Consider the following 15,809-nt stretch of genomic DNA (forward strand, 5'->3'; position numbering starts at 1 on the left):
TCATGGACACCAAAACCCAGAGGGCGTAGGCCCAAAGCATCTAATTGGTCAGGGCCACTACCTCTGCTGCAGCAATAGGGGATGCACACGTAGGAGTAGTCGGAAGCGAAAGGTGAAGGTTTTGTGAGCGCAAAGGGGATGCACAAGGGTGTTTGACGGTTTGTAATGTTTTTTATTTATATTTGCTTTTTGTTAATCGCACATTAAATATTATTATTGTCACCACTACTGCCATGTCTTGGCCATTCTTGACTGGCTTGTGTAATAAGGCCCTTTCATGAGGTTCACCATGAACGCCCACACTTGAGGCCACCCATTGGGTCACTCTACAGTGGGTTTATGTGTAGTTGCAGGACTGTTTTGTGCAGGGGGTGGGGGGGTGAGGGTGCTGGTGTGGCCACTGCTCTGTCCAGGTGGTGAGGACTGGACAATTCACACTATCTGATGTTAGGAGAACCGTTCACATATCAGTGACTCCATGGTCTCATGAGCAGCCAGGTGAGCCGCTGTTCTGCCCATGGGTTGCTCCTCCTCCTCTGCCTCCTCCTCCTCTTCAATATAAGTGGCAGATGTGGCTGGGGCCTCCTCCAGCGGCACCCCTCTCTGTTGTGCCTTGTTGTGCAGGGCACAACAAACGACTATAATGCATCCCACTCTGTCTGGTGCGTATTGAAGTGCTCCCCCAGAACGATCAAGGCACCTGAAGCGCATCTTGAGCGGCCCTATAGCATGCTCAATTGTAGATCTAGTAACAATCTGACTGTCGTTATATCGACGCTGTTGCTCGGTAGTGGGGCTCCTCAGAGGTGTCATGAGCCACGTGTGCTGTGCGTATCCCTTGTCCCCGAGGAGCCAGCCCTTCCTGGTGTTCGGTGTGTGGAAGAGGGGCGGGATGTTTGACCCCTGGAGGATGAAGGAATCGTGGCAGCTGCCAGGGTGTCTGGCGCACACGTGAAGGAATCTCTTGCGGTGGTCACAGATGAGCTGAGTGTTGATGGAGTGATAGCCCTTCCTGTTGATGAACAGTCCTGGCTCGTGTGGAGTTGCTTGTGTTGCTATATGGATGCAATCAATTACACCCTGCACCCGTGGGAAGCCAGCCACAGAGTGGAATCCCACTGCCCTCTCCGTCTGGCTGAGGTCATCCATGGGGAAATTGACGTAGTGCGAGGCCCTGCGAAACAAGCTGTCGGTGACCTGCCTTATGCACTTGTGTGCAGACGACTGAGAGACCCCGGCGGTGTCCCCGGTGGCATCCTGCAACGATCTGGAGGCGAAGAAGTTGAGGGCAGTGGTGACTTTGACAGCGACAGGTAAGGAGATGCTGCTCGGGCCAGCCAGGAGCAGCTTGGCATGAAGGAGGCTGCAGATGTCTGCGACTCCCTGGCGACTGACTGAGCCTCCGTATGCACTGCTCCTCAGAGAGGTCCAGGAAGCTGACCCTCGGTCCGTAGACCCTGTTGCGAGGGTAGTGCCTCCTGCGACGTCGCGCTCTCTGTTGTTGTCCTCCGTGCTGTTGTGCAGGTGCCTGTGGCGCAGCACTGTGTTGTGCAGCTCCACGTGGCGGAGGTAGACGGCATGCCTGGCAAGGCTGGCGATGTTGCTCATCCTCGGATGAAGTGATGAATGCAGTCATGGCGCCCCCCCATCCTGATGGTGTGAGTTTGAGGGGGTCCGCAAATTAGGTAAATGTGTTTACACAGCAGAGTTTTGGGTGTAAATTAAGAATTTTGAGTGGAAACACAAAGGTCTTGCAGTCAAAACTTTGTCTGAAGTGACAGAGTGCCCTGCTGCAATAAATGAGGTATTCCCCCCCACCTGTCAAATAATCCTTTTCATCTCCCACTAGTTGCTGGCTGAAATACGTCTCCTTCAACAGGGAGTGTTTCCCACAGCACGGGAAACACGCTGAGGATCCTTCAAAATTGCACCCCTGCCAAAATGTCCACTCAGTGAGATCTCTCAAGTACCTCAACTATCTGCCTAACTATGTAAATTATCATCCCGCTGGCTTTAAGTGCTGGTGGGAGTCCTGTATTCGGAAGGTGCGCACGCACTTGAATGCGTCACTGGGGAACCCAGAAGTCAGCGGGTTGGAGCCGGGCTCCGAACCCGCTCCGGGTTTCCGCCATTTTATGAGCCCCCAACGCACTGCTCCGCCATCCGAAAATCGGCCCCCTTGTGTGAATTTCTGGCCCAAAATTGGGTGACTAAAAGCTTGGTCAAAGAAGTTGGCTTTAAGGAGGGTCTTAAAGGAGGAGAGAGAAGTGGAGAATTGGAGAGGTTTAGGGAGAGAATTCTACAGAGTAGGACCTAGTTAGCTGAAGGCGTAGCTGCAATGGTGGGACAAAAAGAGTGGGGAATGCACTAATGGCTGGATTTAGAGTAACAGAGTTCAGAGAGGGTGATGGGGAAGTTACAGATAGGGAGGGGTAAGGCCATGGAGTCATTTGAACATGAGGATGAGAATTTTAAATTTGAGACTTTGAGAGATTGGGAGTCAACGCAGGTCAGCAAAGATGAGCATACCGGATGAACAGGACTTAGTGCTAGATAGGATACAAGCAGCAGAGCTTTGAATGAGTTGAAGTTTATGGAGGATGGGAGGTCAACAAGGAGAGCATTGGAATAATCGAGTTCAGAGGTATCAAAGGCATGAATGAGGGTTTCAGCACCACATGACTGAGGTTCGGGAACAGAGATAGAGTGTGTCAGAAACATTACATACAGAGCATGCAGGTAGTTTGTGGAGCCATGGTGACTAGGTGAAAAAACATGCAACAGTTCCATAAGGCAAAATAAACTTTTCCCTTTGGCAGATGCAACTTTAAAAAGACAGTAGTTGTGGGATGTAAGATGGCAGGGTTTGGGCTAGTGCTTTGCAGGCTGATGGGGCACCGTGCTGTGAACAAACTGCTTGGTATATGTATAAAAGCATTTATTTCCTTTGAGCGGGCACCCTTTAGCCAATCCTACTTTGACAATCATTCTCTGTCTCATAAACCTTTTACTCATTTCTCCTTTGCTCTATAGACATGACAAACTGCACGGGCATGTCTCGCCTTCTGCACGGGCATGTCTCGCCTCCTGCACGGGCATGTCTCACCATGCTCACTTCACATTTGGCTGGTTAAGAGGGTTCCCCTCAGCACCAAAGATTGCCATCTTCCAGTGCAGTACCTCTTTTATGAACACTTATATCAGTGGCTTCAGTCATCTTCAGCCTGCTCTGAGCCGCACCTGTACAGGGAGCCACAAAACACAGTATCCCCCTTTAAGAAAAGCAGCCTTTTAGGAGCTGTTACACTTGGGATTCCCTGCCCACTAATTGGCCATACACTCCTTACACCAATAGAAAATCCCCTGGAATCTGGTGGGGTCGGGGAACTGTCCAAACAGCACCGGAGTACACAGTCCCGTTGAGAGTGCAGCCACATTTTCCCTACAATTAGGGAATGCATCCTATGATTAGTACTCCTGCTGAGGACTCTTAACGTCAGTTTCTAATCTCTCGAGCCTGGATCTGATTCCATATTTTAGGGGGGTAATTTTGCAAGTTTGCATTCCCAATGGGGACCCGTGCCTGCCGCACTGCATATTGGAAATTCAAGGCATGCACTACACACAATCTCTATCCATTAATTCTAATGGACAGAAGATCTTGGGCAGCACATGCCTAAATGTTCAATATGTGCTACCAACAGGCTAGGCTCTCCGCCAAGAGCATGAACTCGGAAAATTACTGCTCTAGGCCTCCAAGGACAATATTCCTACCTACGTGTCCCTCTATCTCATGGCTAAGTTCTACATTGAATAATGGCAAACTGAATGGTTTATTACTTAAATAAAATACAAGAAAAGTAGCTTGTAATGTTAAGTACTACAAATGCAATTAAAGACAGTGGATAATTCAATAGTTTGATATTGTGATGTGCTGTACTGTTTTCCAGGAAACAAGAGATTGAGAAATCTCTAGAATTTTTCAGGTGTGTGTCACATGGCTCTTTAACTGTCTGCCACGTACACTTTCAGGGTCAAAGAAAATGGAACAGGTATCTCTGTGATTAGTGCAAAATGGAAGGGATCTACATGTTGCTACCTAAAGTGCAGTGTAATACTGATGAAGCTGTTAAGGATAAATGTTTCATTATCTCTCAAATAAAATACTTACTATAATGCACTTGTTATATTAATTCAGAGAACAGAATAAGTAATTGGTAATTAGATACATTTATTTAATGTAGTGCAGATGTATGAGACCTTGTGGAAAATTAATACAGATTAAATGACATTCAATTTGGGTCAAAGCAAGCATGTATGTATGAATGGAAAAAGTGGGTATGTGGAAGGACAATCATTGTCTATCACATGCACCTGGGGAATAATTTAATCAAGTCCAGTATTGTAATAGTCACTGCTCCAAGCTGTTCACTTTGCTTACACAAACAGCTTGGGATATTTTGCACAGTAGGTGGTTAGGAATCGGCTAAATTCCTTTGTTTGGTTTAACTATCTAAAGCACTCTTAGTGAGATTCAGATCCACAGGTGGCAGCTGCTTTTATGTACCTTGCCCTCATGTACCTTGGCCAAATGGCCATTCTTCATGTGTAAGCTTGAACAGTCAATGCTGGGTAGCTATTTAACTGTGAGGGCATCACTGTCAATCCTGATCCTGTACTTGTCTGACATGCGCTTTCCAGCAAGGCTCAATGGACAGCAATTAAGAGCTGGAACTGTGGAACTGACATGTTAGAACAGATCATTGCACTGCAATGTCTGTGGTGCCTTTTTTTCACCTTATTCCTAATTTTCTTCTTTTGATTTATGGGGTGGTATAATTCCATGGGTGGTGGCAACCCTCTGATACATTTCCAAGTGGCCATTCTTTATCTAGCCATTAAATGCTAACTTGTTATTCAACTGCAGGAGACATCGCAGGAGATGACAATCCTTCCTCAGCCAAATCCACCTATGTACATTTGTAACAGGGCGTCACTGGAAGTATTCACTGATTGACAGAAAAACTGGCCTCTAACAGAGGTTGCTGGTTGCAAGCTACTGCCACCTCCTTCCCACTTTCCAAGAGATTAAATAATTGTTGACTGAAATTTGCTGATTCTTAAACTATATATTATTAAAATCAGCATATCCTGTCATCTTTCCTTTCTAAAGTTCTATGTCACAGTGCCTCTGAGGATTTCAATGTTAATTGTGTCAACATCTGGAGACATCTCTTCGTCACATTTTTAATAAGATTTTCCCATTAACGTGACAGCCTGTGACACTACAGTTCTGGCTCTGCGGAGCAATTCCTGGTATCCCAAATGCCCCTTGAAGCCATCTTAATAAAGCTGGTTTAAGCAGGTGAGTTATTAGAATTAGTAGTTGTCGGGCTGTCAAGGCCACCATCTACCCCCCCCTCCCCCAACTCCCCATCACCACAGAGGATACATTTCATGCATTAGGTACCAGATCTGCCCCATGGATGTAATTTTCAGGCCATCTCCCCACCCCTCTGAAGTTTCTTCCAGGCCTAAGGCTCCCCCCATCCAAGGTAGTTTTTAGGCCCCATTTAGAAGCTATTAAGGATTCTGCTTCCACCACTATTTCTAATAGGGCATTCCATGTTCTATCAACTCTCTGTGTGTAAAAAAAACTCAAACATTTCTAATCGTCCTTTTGGTGATAATAAATTTGTGCCCTCCGGTTGCTGGCTTACTGTAGAAATAGTTTTTTTCATTTACCTTATCAAAATCTCTCATAAGTTTGAACACCATCCAGAGAAGTTAAAGACTGATGCAAAGTAGCCATTTAAAACTTCTATCATATCCTGGCCATCCACCTGAATCTGTCCTGAGAAATTCTTTAAAAGCCCTATGAAGTCCTTTATGGCCCTCTGACTCTCAACACAACTAAAACAGATTTTACTCTTGCTACTGCATTTACTGTAGAGACTTTCTGTGAATCTCGACTAGACAATTGCTCTCTAAAAACACTATAGCAATGATATGATTCAAATAACATTCACATTTTTAAATGATATTTTATTCTGAACTAAGTTTTCCCTTTTAAAAGGGAGAAATCAGAGATATTATAACACCAGTCTACTTTGAAGCAACATATTACCTGGGCAAGCACATTGTACAGAATGAATCCACAGATGCTTTACCTCCACTCCAGCCTGTTTTGCAAAAGAAAGAAAACCAAGCGAATGAAGTCAAAAACAAGGTGTGCATGTAATATATTTTTTTAAACTTCATGCAGTGATAAAGCTGAAGTCCTAGGGGTATAAATTAGTATGTGCCACTCTGATTTCTGGGTGCAAAATCAGGATTAGAGGGACCAATCTTGGACCATAGTATCCTGCGCCCGACCCCCTCCACCCGGAGGTGCAGCAGCTACCAATTTGGCAGTCACGACTTCTGAGTTATGCTACTTAGGGGCCTAACGCCTATTTCAGGACCCCAATGCCAAATTGGGCAAAAACTGAGTGAAGCATGCGCCGCCAGGTCTACGGCGGCCTAACCAGTGGTCCTTAAAGAGACAGCTGAAAACCGCTGAGAAGAGGTAAGGAGTGGGGAGGAGCAGGAGTGCTTCTCCTGGGTCCACAACGCTACTGAGGGCCGCTGCTGCCCTCTGCTTGCCCTACTCCTGTTCATCCCTCCCACCCTAGGAAGCCACCTGAGGGCCACTGCTGGCCGTACTCGCCCTCCTCCTGCTGCCACCGCCCGATCGACATCCACAGCTTGCCGAGTAAATGCAGATGAGGCCCAGTGCTGAATTTGACATGGGCCTTTAGCTGACACAGAGTGATCGGCCTCAAGTCCAGTTTCTAGCCCTTATTCTTTTGTTATTTTTTTTTCAGTACGTTGTAAGGTTTTTGCAGTATTGCTGACTGTCTGTCTGATAGGTTATTATCAGTTTAATATGGAAAATCAATCAAGGTGGGGCATTTTTTAAAATTTGCTTTCAATTTGTGGACAGTATTGGCATGGTAGCATTTATCGCCGATCCCTAGTTGCCCTGAGAATCAAATGGTAGTATGGGACAGGAGTCATATGTAGACCACACTGGGTGCACTGTAGGCTCCCTTCTCTGAAAGATATTTGTGAACCAATTGGGTTTTTATGACAATCCAACAGCTTTCACAGTTATTCTCTGTGTCCGCCTACAAATGACCAGATTTATTGAGTTCAGTTTCACAACTTGCCATGGTGGAATTTGAATTGGCAACCTTTGAGTTGCTAGGCCAATATCATAATCACAAGATGACTGTATCCCATTATGTGGAGATAATGAGGATGTGCACCTTTCCCATAAATGTTAACTGTTATTATTGTATGGTCTCAGAAATATAATTACGCAGTTGCAGCTTTGAAAAGTCCTTTACCTCGATATCCTTTATGTTTTTATGTTTTATGTTACTCTTTGCATATTGGGTATTAACTCTTGCATCTCAATGTTACATTTTTTTTGAACAGACATATTTTGAGCGAAATTGTGCATTTGAAGACTGTGCTGCTAACCTCCAGGTTTCTGGAAAACTGGTGCTAACAGGGTGAGTAACTTGCTTTATACTGTGTGCATTCTATGCTTGATCCATTCATTATTTTTTTAGAATAATTTTCCTGTTTTAGATATATATTTTAATACATATAAAAAGCATATCAAGGAAAAGAAGTTCTCAGTAATTTTTCAGATGACTGACTTAGCAAGATTTTCTTAAACAGTGACTTGAGATGTCTTACTGCTAGTGGTACTGTAGCTAGGTAGTCTATCAAGCTACTGGGTTTTGCCTCTTGATAGCTACCAGCAGGACTTGAGAACAGGGGGAGACAAGCCTTCGAGGATCACGTTCCTACCACATTACTTTCTATGTATGTCCTCATGACTTTCACGAATGAAACAGCTGTAGTCCTGTGTTAAGTGAATAAAAATTCAATCATGTATCTTGATGGCAAATTCAGCTGCCTCTGCTGCTTCTCCCCTCCCCCTCCCCCTTCCCCTTGCCCACTAAACCAAAACACACCCCAGGCTCCCCTGCCCTAGCCCTGAACTCTCGTCTTTCTCCAGTTTCCCTCCCATCTCCTCTCATGACATCTTGTCCATGAGACTCACCTGCTTCCAGACCCCATTTCCACTAAACTGCTGACCACCCAACTTCCCTTCCTGGTCCCCATGCTAGCTGACATTATAAATGGTTCCCTTTTCTCAGGTACCGTCTTCTCACTTAAAAACTGTCATCACCCCCATCCTCAAAAAACCCACACTTGACCCCTCTGTCCTGGCAAACTACCTCCCCATCTTAAAATTCACTTTCCTCTCCAAAGTTCTTGAACTTGTTGTCGCCTCCCAAATCCGTGCCCATCTTTCCCACAGCTCCCAATCAGGTTTCCATCCTTGCCACAGCTGTGAAGCAGCCCTACCAAAGTCACAAATGACATCCCCCTTACTGTTACCGTGGTGCATTAACCCTCCTGAAACTTTCAGAAGCCTTTGACACAGTTGACCACACCATCCTCCTCCAACGCTATTCCGCTGTTGCCAAGCACAGTGGGATTGCCCTTGCTTGGTTCCACTCTTACCTATCTGTTCCTGGCCAGAGCATCTCCAGCAATGGCTTCTGTTCCCACCCCTACACTGTTATCTCAAGTTCCCCAAGGAACTATTGGCCCCCTCCTCATCCTAATCTACATGCTGCCCCTTGGCGACATCATCCGCAGACATGGGGTCAGCTTTCACATATATGCAGACGACACTGAGCTCGAGCTCTCCACCACCTATCTCTACCCCTCCACTACCTCTGTCGTCAGACTGCTTGTATGATATCGAGTCTTGGATGAGCCACAATTTTCCCCAGTTAAACATCAGGAAAACTGAAGCTATTGTCTTCAGCCCCTGCCACAATCCCATCACTGATTCCATCCCCATTCCTGGTCATTGTCTCAAGCTGAACCAGACTGTTCACAATCTTGGTGACCTATTCACCCCAACCTAAGCTTCCAACTCCTTATCCTCTCCAACACAAAGGCCGTCCACTTCCACCTCCATAACTGTGCCTGCCTCTGTCCCTGCCTCAACCCTTGTGCCGCTTAAACCCTTATCCATGCCTTTGTTGTCTTCAGACTTGACTATTCCAATGCTCTTCCCTTCCGGCCTCCCATTTTGCACCCTCATTGAACTTCAGATCATCTGACTCTGCTACCCCACACCAAGTCCTGCTCATACATCACACCTGCCTTTGCTGATCTACATTGGCTCCCGGTCACCAAACACTTCCAATTTAAAATTCTCATCTTTGTGTTTAATCTCCTTCATGGCCTTGGCCCTCCCTATCTCTCTAACGTGCTCGAGCCCTACAACCCCCGTCCAAACTCTCCGTTCCTCTGACTGTGCATCCTCCACTTCCCTTTACCCCACAATTGGCTGTGCCTTCGGCCGTCTAGGCCCGGTGCTCTCGAATTTCCTTTTTACAGCCTGCTGCCTATCCACCTCCCACTCCTTGAAAGGCCTTCCAAGCTTTTGGTCACCCTTCCTAATATCTCCTCCTTTGTCTCGGCATCTATTTTTGTCTGATTATGCCTCCTAAATGTCTTGGGATTTTTTTTTATGTTTAAAGGCGCAATATAAAGGAAAGAAATTGTTAGTGTTGGACAAAAACTTGAAAAATTGAAGTAGAAAAATACTGGGCCACATTTCATGTTTTGACAGCTTGTCTGCTCACCGCGCACAAGAGACAGATGAGAAGAATATCTGTCGCAGTTTGCAAACTACGCTAGCAGTTATTTTACCTTAGTGATGAATCTGAACGAAGCCATCGAATGGAAAATCTGCCTGACTACTGTTAAGTATTAGCCTAGGTTTTCCTGTAACTGGGATCACTGGTATTAATTTGGAAACAGATTTTGCACCCAGTTACCCCGGTGAATTTCCTGAAGTCAGGCGAATCGTTAGATGGCTACAGCAGGGAATGAGGCTGACTGCCTACAGGAGCAGGAAAATTTCTGTAACAATGTTTAAAATTACTGTGGGGAGGGGGTGAATCAATTGCAGAATGTTATATTCACATTCGCCCCTTCGGGGGGGGGGATTTAAACTTTGAACGGTCTTCTGCTGACCCTTCCCAATGCTGGATGGCAGTAAAATGCTGGCATTGGTTGTGCTCAGCATTGCTATTGCAGTAGTGACAGGAAATATAATGGACAACATTCTCCTCTCATTACCACCTACTTTGAATATGCCTGCTGATAGTTGGGTGACTTATTTAGCTTCTGACATCACTTTAGACAGAAAATCCTGGCAGTAGCGATGAGCAGCAAGGAGCCGGTAGAACAGCTCGCTCCTCATGTTTCCCCGCCAGAATTACACCAAAATCAGCATAACTGAAGAGAAAAACCCTTCCTGTTATCTCTTGAAAGATGGTGAAATGGCATTTAAAAAAAATATTTTCTAATCAGTCTTAATGTCAGGTGATACTTAAATGTATTTGCCAAATATAGAATGAAAAACACATCCTTACTCTTTAGAGAAGGACGTGCAGAACACAGTTGGGTAGATTTTAACTTTTGTATGACCAATCGGCAGAGTGCGCCATCTGCCCGCCGTTCCAGAGGTGAAGAGGCCGGAACCATTTTGAGGCCCAGGCTTCATTTAAATGGAACCGGTGAGCTGCAGGCGCCAAACGGGCACCCAGATGTAACTCCCCAAAAGGAATTTTGTCCGGCTCCTATGCCGAACTAGCCCACAGGAGGTCCAGGGAGTGGGTAGGCGAAGCCGAGGGGGCGATCCTGGGCTGGCAGTGGCCCTCAGTATTTCTGTGGAGCCAGGAGGAGCACTCTGCATGTGGTGCAGGCTCCGCCCATGTATTCCTTAAAATTATAATTGTGATACTAACTTCATCATAAGACCCCAATTTGCATAATTAAGAGGCCTAATGTCTGAAACAGGCGGGTGCTCCAGCCCCCAAGGGAAGGCCCCTTTTGAAATAGAAATGGCCAGAGGGTCGGCATTAACAGAGCGGTACCGTCCCAATTTGAGTCCATTACTGCCCCTCTAATGCTGATTTCAGACAATTAAAAGCAGCCCAAATAAGTACACATTCAAATAGAGCATATAGTATTGCTTCTATTTTATAATTGTAAACAATTTTACAACACCAAGTTATAGTCCAGCAATTTTATTTTAAATTCACAAGCTTTCGGAGGCTTCCTCCTTCCTCAGGTGAATGTTGTGGAAAATTTTATAAGCTTTGTGTAAGGAACCAGTTAATAGTGTTGTTAACTGTATGTTTATACATAAGTTCACTGTACGGTAGTACAAAAAAAACTTAATTGCTCTATTCTGTTCAACCTGATATCAAGTTTCATCCCCACCATATGATTCGGGCTCTCTGCTCTTTGGACTTCAATAGAAGCTCTGGTCTTGATGGTGTCCCATCATCCTAAAGATTTGTGCCTCCAAAGTTGCTCCTGTCCTATGCTATTTCTTCAATTTCTCTTATAACCAGTCTTCTTGTAAGTTTACTTGTGCTCATCCACAAATTCAAAGCAGAGTTTATAATTTTTTTAGAATGGAAGTTAGATAGTTACTCCAGAAAAAATTAAAGGGTTTGGGGACCAAGCAAGGGAACAGGATGGCTGATGTGGAGAAAAACTTCAACATGATGTGATGGACCAAATGGCCTTGTAATGTGTTGCAATATTCTATGATTGGAAAGGCAATGTTATTGTCTGAAACAAATAAGGCCAGATTTTTTTGTTAATGAGTGTGGTCTCTTGACATGCAATCTCACTTGCCAGGAATGGATATTGGTTTAATCACTGTTGCATTCCCCGTGACTTGGTGGACAGAAAATTCTATGGAGTTGCCAAGGCTCCCCTCTGGAAGTGGGATTTTGTAAAATTGGCCTTGAAATGTCAGACTTTTTCAACTTAATTATATATAAAATTAAAATAAAATGGAGCCAAAATCAACTTATTAACGAGCTCTAAAATTATTTCAGAACTTACTTTTTTTTTAAAAAGTAATTTTCACAAACCTTTTGAATTGTTGCCTCAGCTCAGTCAAGATTAGGAGCTTGCTGTATGTGAATTATAGGCAGAAACCCATGACCTACTGCCATGTTAGTATGGACAATTTCTAAATAGAATAATGACCTTGAGGAATAATTGTAAATAATTGCCTGCTTTGTTTCCACTGGAAAACAATATTCAATAACACAAATGTGAAAAAAGAAATAAAATATAACCCTACCTCCAAAAATAAATTATTTCTATATTTTTCATAATTGGTGCTAAAAATAAGATATTACTGGTAATCTTATTCCTCATGCAGCCAACAACAAAGTACTTTGGTTGTTTGGAAGGTGCAATAATTTGCATGTGGAAATGAAAACTAATCTGTTTTAATGGAAACACCCAAGGAATATGCTTTGCAAATTAGTAAACATGTTTTCCTTCTTTTTGAGCTGAGGGAAAAGCATCCTTGTTAATTAATCTCTGTACATGCAACCTAACTCTGCCTGGCCTTGTTGATATCACAGTATGTTGTACTGAAACACTTTTTGTTTGAGAAACCATGGTCAGCAACCAAGGCCCATAGTGAAGGACACTTCCCAGGTTGAAAAAAGTGAAGAAGTAAATCGGGAACTAATGATCAGAGAATACCAGGTAAGAGCAATTTGAGAAGAAACTAGACAGTCATTAGCAAAGCTTTTATGGAAAGCCTTGTGATGTTTAGAAGAGCAAACCCTGCCAAAACACAAAGATAATAACAAATGATTCACCAAAGTGTTCAAGAGAAGAGTTCTAAAGGTGTGTAATATAGGAAATAAGATTGTCAGTGGGATGGCAATGCTGAAAACTATCTTGCCCAATTGCGGACTAGGTCTCAATTTTAATTGGAAGGTTGACAGCGGTTTTGATAACTTTAGAAAGTACTAATTTAAGGACAATGGAGCAGTATTGGATTTGGTTTTAGGAAATGAGGCTGGGCAGGTGGAAGGAGTATCATAATTCAGTTAGTTTTAGCATAGCTATGGAAAAGGACAAAGATAGAACAAGAGTTAAAGTTCTCAATTGGGGAAAGGCCAATTTTACTAAGCTAAGAAGTGATTTAGCAAAAGTGGACTGGAAACAGCTACTTGAAGGTAAATCAGTGTCAGAGCAGTGGGAGGCATTCGAGGGGAAGATTCAAGGGGTGCAGAGTAAACACGTTCCCACAAAGGAAAAGGGTGGGGCTGCCAAATCTAGAGCCCCTTGGATGTCAAGGAGCATACAGGGTAAGATAAGGCAGTAAAGGAAAGCTTATGTCAGACACTGAGAACTCAATACTACAGAAAGCCTAAAGGAGCAGGGGTGAAATTAAAAAGGAAATTAGGAAAGCAAAGAGAGGGCATGAAAAAATATTGGCAAGTAAAATCAAGGAAAACCCAAAGATGTTTTATAAATACAGAAAGAGCAAGAGGATAACTAAGGAAAGAGTAGGGTCAATTAGAGACCAAAAAGGTAACCTATGTGTGGAGGTGGAAGATGAGGGTATGATTCTTAATGAATAATTTGCATCTGCCTTCATAAAAGAGAGGGACGATGCAGACATTGTAGTTAAGGAGGAGGAGTGTGAAATATTGGATGGGATAAACTTAGTGAGAGAGGAAGTATTAAGGGGATTAACATCTTTGAAAGTAGATAAATCACCCGGCCCGGATGAAATTTATCCCAGGTTGTTAAAAGAAGCAAGGGAGGAAATAGCGGAGGCTCTGACCATCATTTTCCAATCCTCACTGGATACAGACATGGTGCCGGAGGATTGGAGGACGGCTAACGTTGCACCATTGTTTTAAAAGGGAGTGAGAGATAGACCGAGTAATTACAGGCCAGTCAGTCTAACCTTGGTGGTGGGCAAATTATTGGAATCAACTCTGAGGGACAGGATAAACCGTCACTTAGAAAGGCACGGAGTAGTCAAGGACAGTCAGCACGGATTGGTTAAGGGAAGGTCGTGTCTGACTAACTTGAATGAATTTTTGAGGAGGTAACAAGGAGGGTCGATGAGGGTAGTGCATTTGATGTAGTCTACATGGATTTTAGCAAGGCTCTTGACAAGATCCCACATGGCAGACTGGTCAAAAAAGTGCAAGCTCATGGGATCCGAGGGAGAGTGGCAAGTTGGATCCAAAATTGGCTCAGTGGCACGAAGCAAAGGGTAATGGTCGACGGGTATTTTTGTCTATGGAAGGCCGTTTCCAGTGGGGTTCTGCAGGACTCAGTACTAGGTCCCTTGCTTTTTGTGTTATATATTAATGATTTGGGCTTAAATGTAGGGGGCACGATTAAGAAGTTTGCAGATGATACAAAAATTGGCCATGTGGTTGATAGTGAGGAGGAAAGTTGTAGACTGCCGGAAGATATCAATGGACTGGTCGGGTGAGCAGAAAAGTGGCAAATGGAATTCAATCTGGAGAAGTGTGAGGTAATGCATTTAGGGAGGGCAAACAAGGCAAAGGAATACATAATAAATGGGAGGATACTGAGAGGTGTAGAGGAGGTGAGGGACCTTGGAGTGAGTGTCCATAGATCCCTGAAGGTAGCCGGACAGGTAGATAAGGCATATAGAATACTTTCCTTTATTAGCCGTGGCATAGAAAATAAGAGCAGGGAGGTTATGCTGGAACTATATAAAACACTGGTTGGGCCACAGCTTGAGTACTGTTTACAGTTCTTATCACCACATTAGAGGAAGGATGTAATTGCACTAGAGAGGGTACAGAGGAGATTTACGTGGATGTTGCCAGGACTGGAGAATTTTAGCTATGAGGAAAGATTGGATAGGCTGGGTTGTTCTCTTTGGAACAAAGGAGGCTGAGGGGTGATTTAATTGAGGTGTACAAAATTATGAGGGCCCTAGATAGAGTGAATAGGAAGGACCTATTTCCCTTAGCAGAGAGGTCAATAACCAGGGGGCATAGATTTAAAGTGATTGGTAGAAGGATTAGAGGGGAGCTGAGGAAAAATGTTTTCACCTAGAGGATGGTGGGGGTCTGGAACTCACTGCCTGAAAGGGTGGTAGAGGCAGAAACTGTCAACTGATTTAAAAAGAACCTGGATGTGCACCTGAAGTGCCGTGACCTACAAAGCTACGGACCAAGTGCGGGAAAGTAGGATTTGGCTGGGTGGCTCATTTTCCACTGACGTGGACACGATGGGCCGAATGGCCTCCTTCTGTGCCATAAATTTTCTATGATTCTAGTACATAGAAGCATAAAAATTTAAAACTGCCTTTTAGCTTTTGCAACCTATGCCTCTATATTCTAAACCAAGGATTCCATTTGCCTTTTTTAAGGCGTTACCTACAGGCACAGCCACCTTTAATGACCTGTGTATCTGCACACCTAAGTCCCTCTGCTCCTCAAGCCGATTTTGAAAATCTAAATAATTTACTTTCCCTATTCTTCCAAAATTTATTATGTCAGATTTTTCTATGAACTGCATCTACCACCTTATCTGCCCATCCTGCTAGCTTATGTATTTTATCCTGGAGCCTTTCATAATCTTTGATACAATTTGCCATCCTGCTTCCCCCCACCCTCCCCACAATTTGGTGTAATTAGCAATTTTTATATCGTTCCCACAATTCCCACGTCCAGGTTATTTATGTATATTGTATATAAGTGCGGCCCTAACGCAGCCCTTGTGGAACACCAATCACCACTCTTTCCAGTATGAGAAATTTCCTTTTACCCTCTACTCTTTGCTTTCTACACCTCAATCATCTCTATCCATTTGGCCATATTCCTTTTAATTCCATGCGC

The 15,809-nt window shown here is 44.1% G+C and overlaps 1 protein-coding gene across 2 annotated transcripts in view; it reads left to right on the top strand.

The window, feature by feature from the left end:
- The window catches only part of itga4 (integrin alpha 4), a 122,235-nt gene that overhangs the window by 62,838 nt on the left and 43,588 nt on the right, over nt 1-15,809 (top strand). For both annotated transcript variants that reach the window (XM_067987666.1, XM_067987667.1), the window contains exons 16-17: nt 6,077-6,229; nt 7,483-7,559. In XM_067987666.1, the coding sequence (XP_067843767.1) occupies nt 6,077-6,229; nt 7,483-7,559 (230 nt within the window). The remainder of the gene's footprint in view (nt 1-6,076; nt 6,230-7,482; nt 7,560-15,809) is intronic.

This window comes from Heptranchias perlo, chromosome 7 (genome assembly GCF_035084215.1).
Source record: "Heptranchias perlo isolate sHepPer1 chromosome 7, sHepPer1.hap1, whole genome shotgun sequence".
Lineage (NCBI taxonomy): Eukaryota > Metazoa > Chordata > Chondrichthyes > Hexanchiformes > Hexanchidae > Heptranchias > Heptranchias perlo.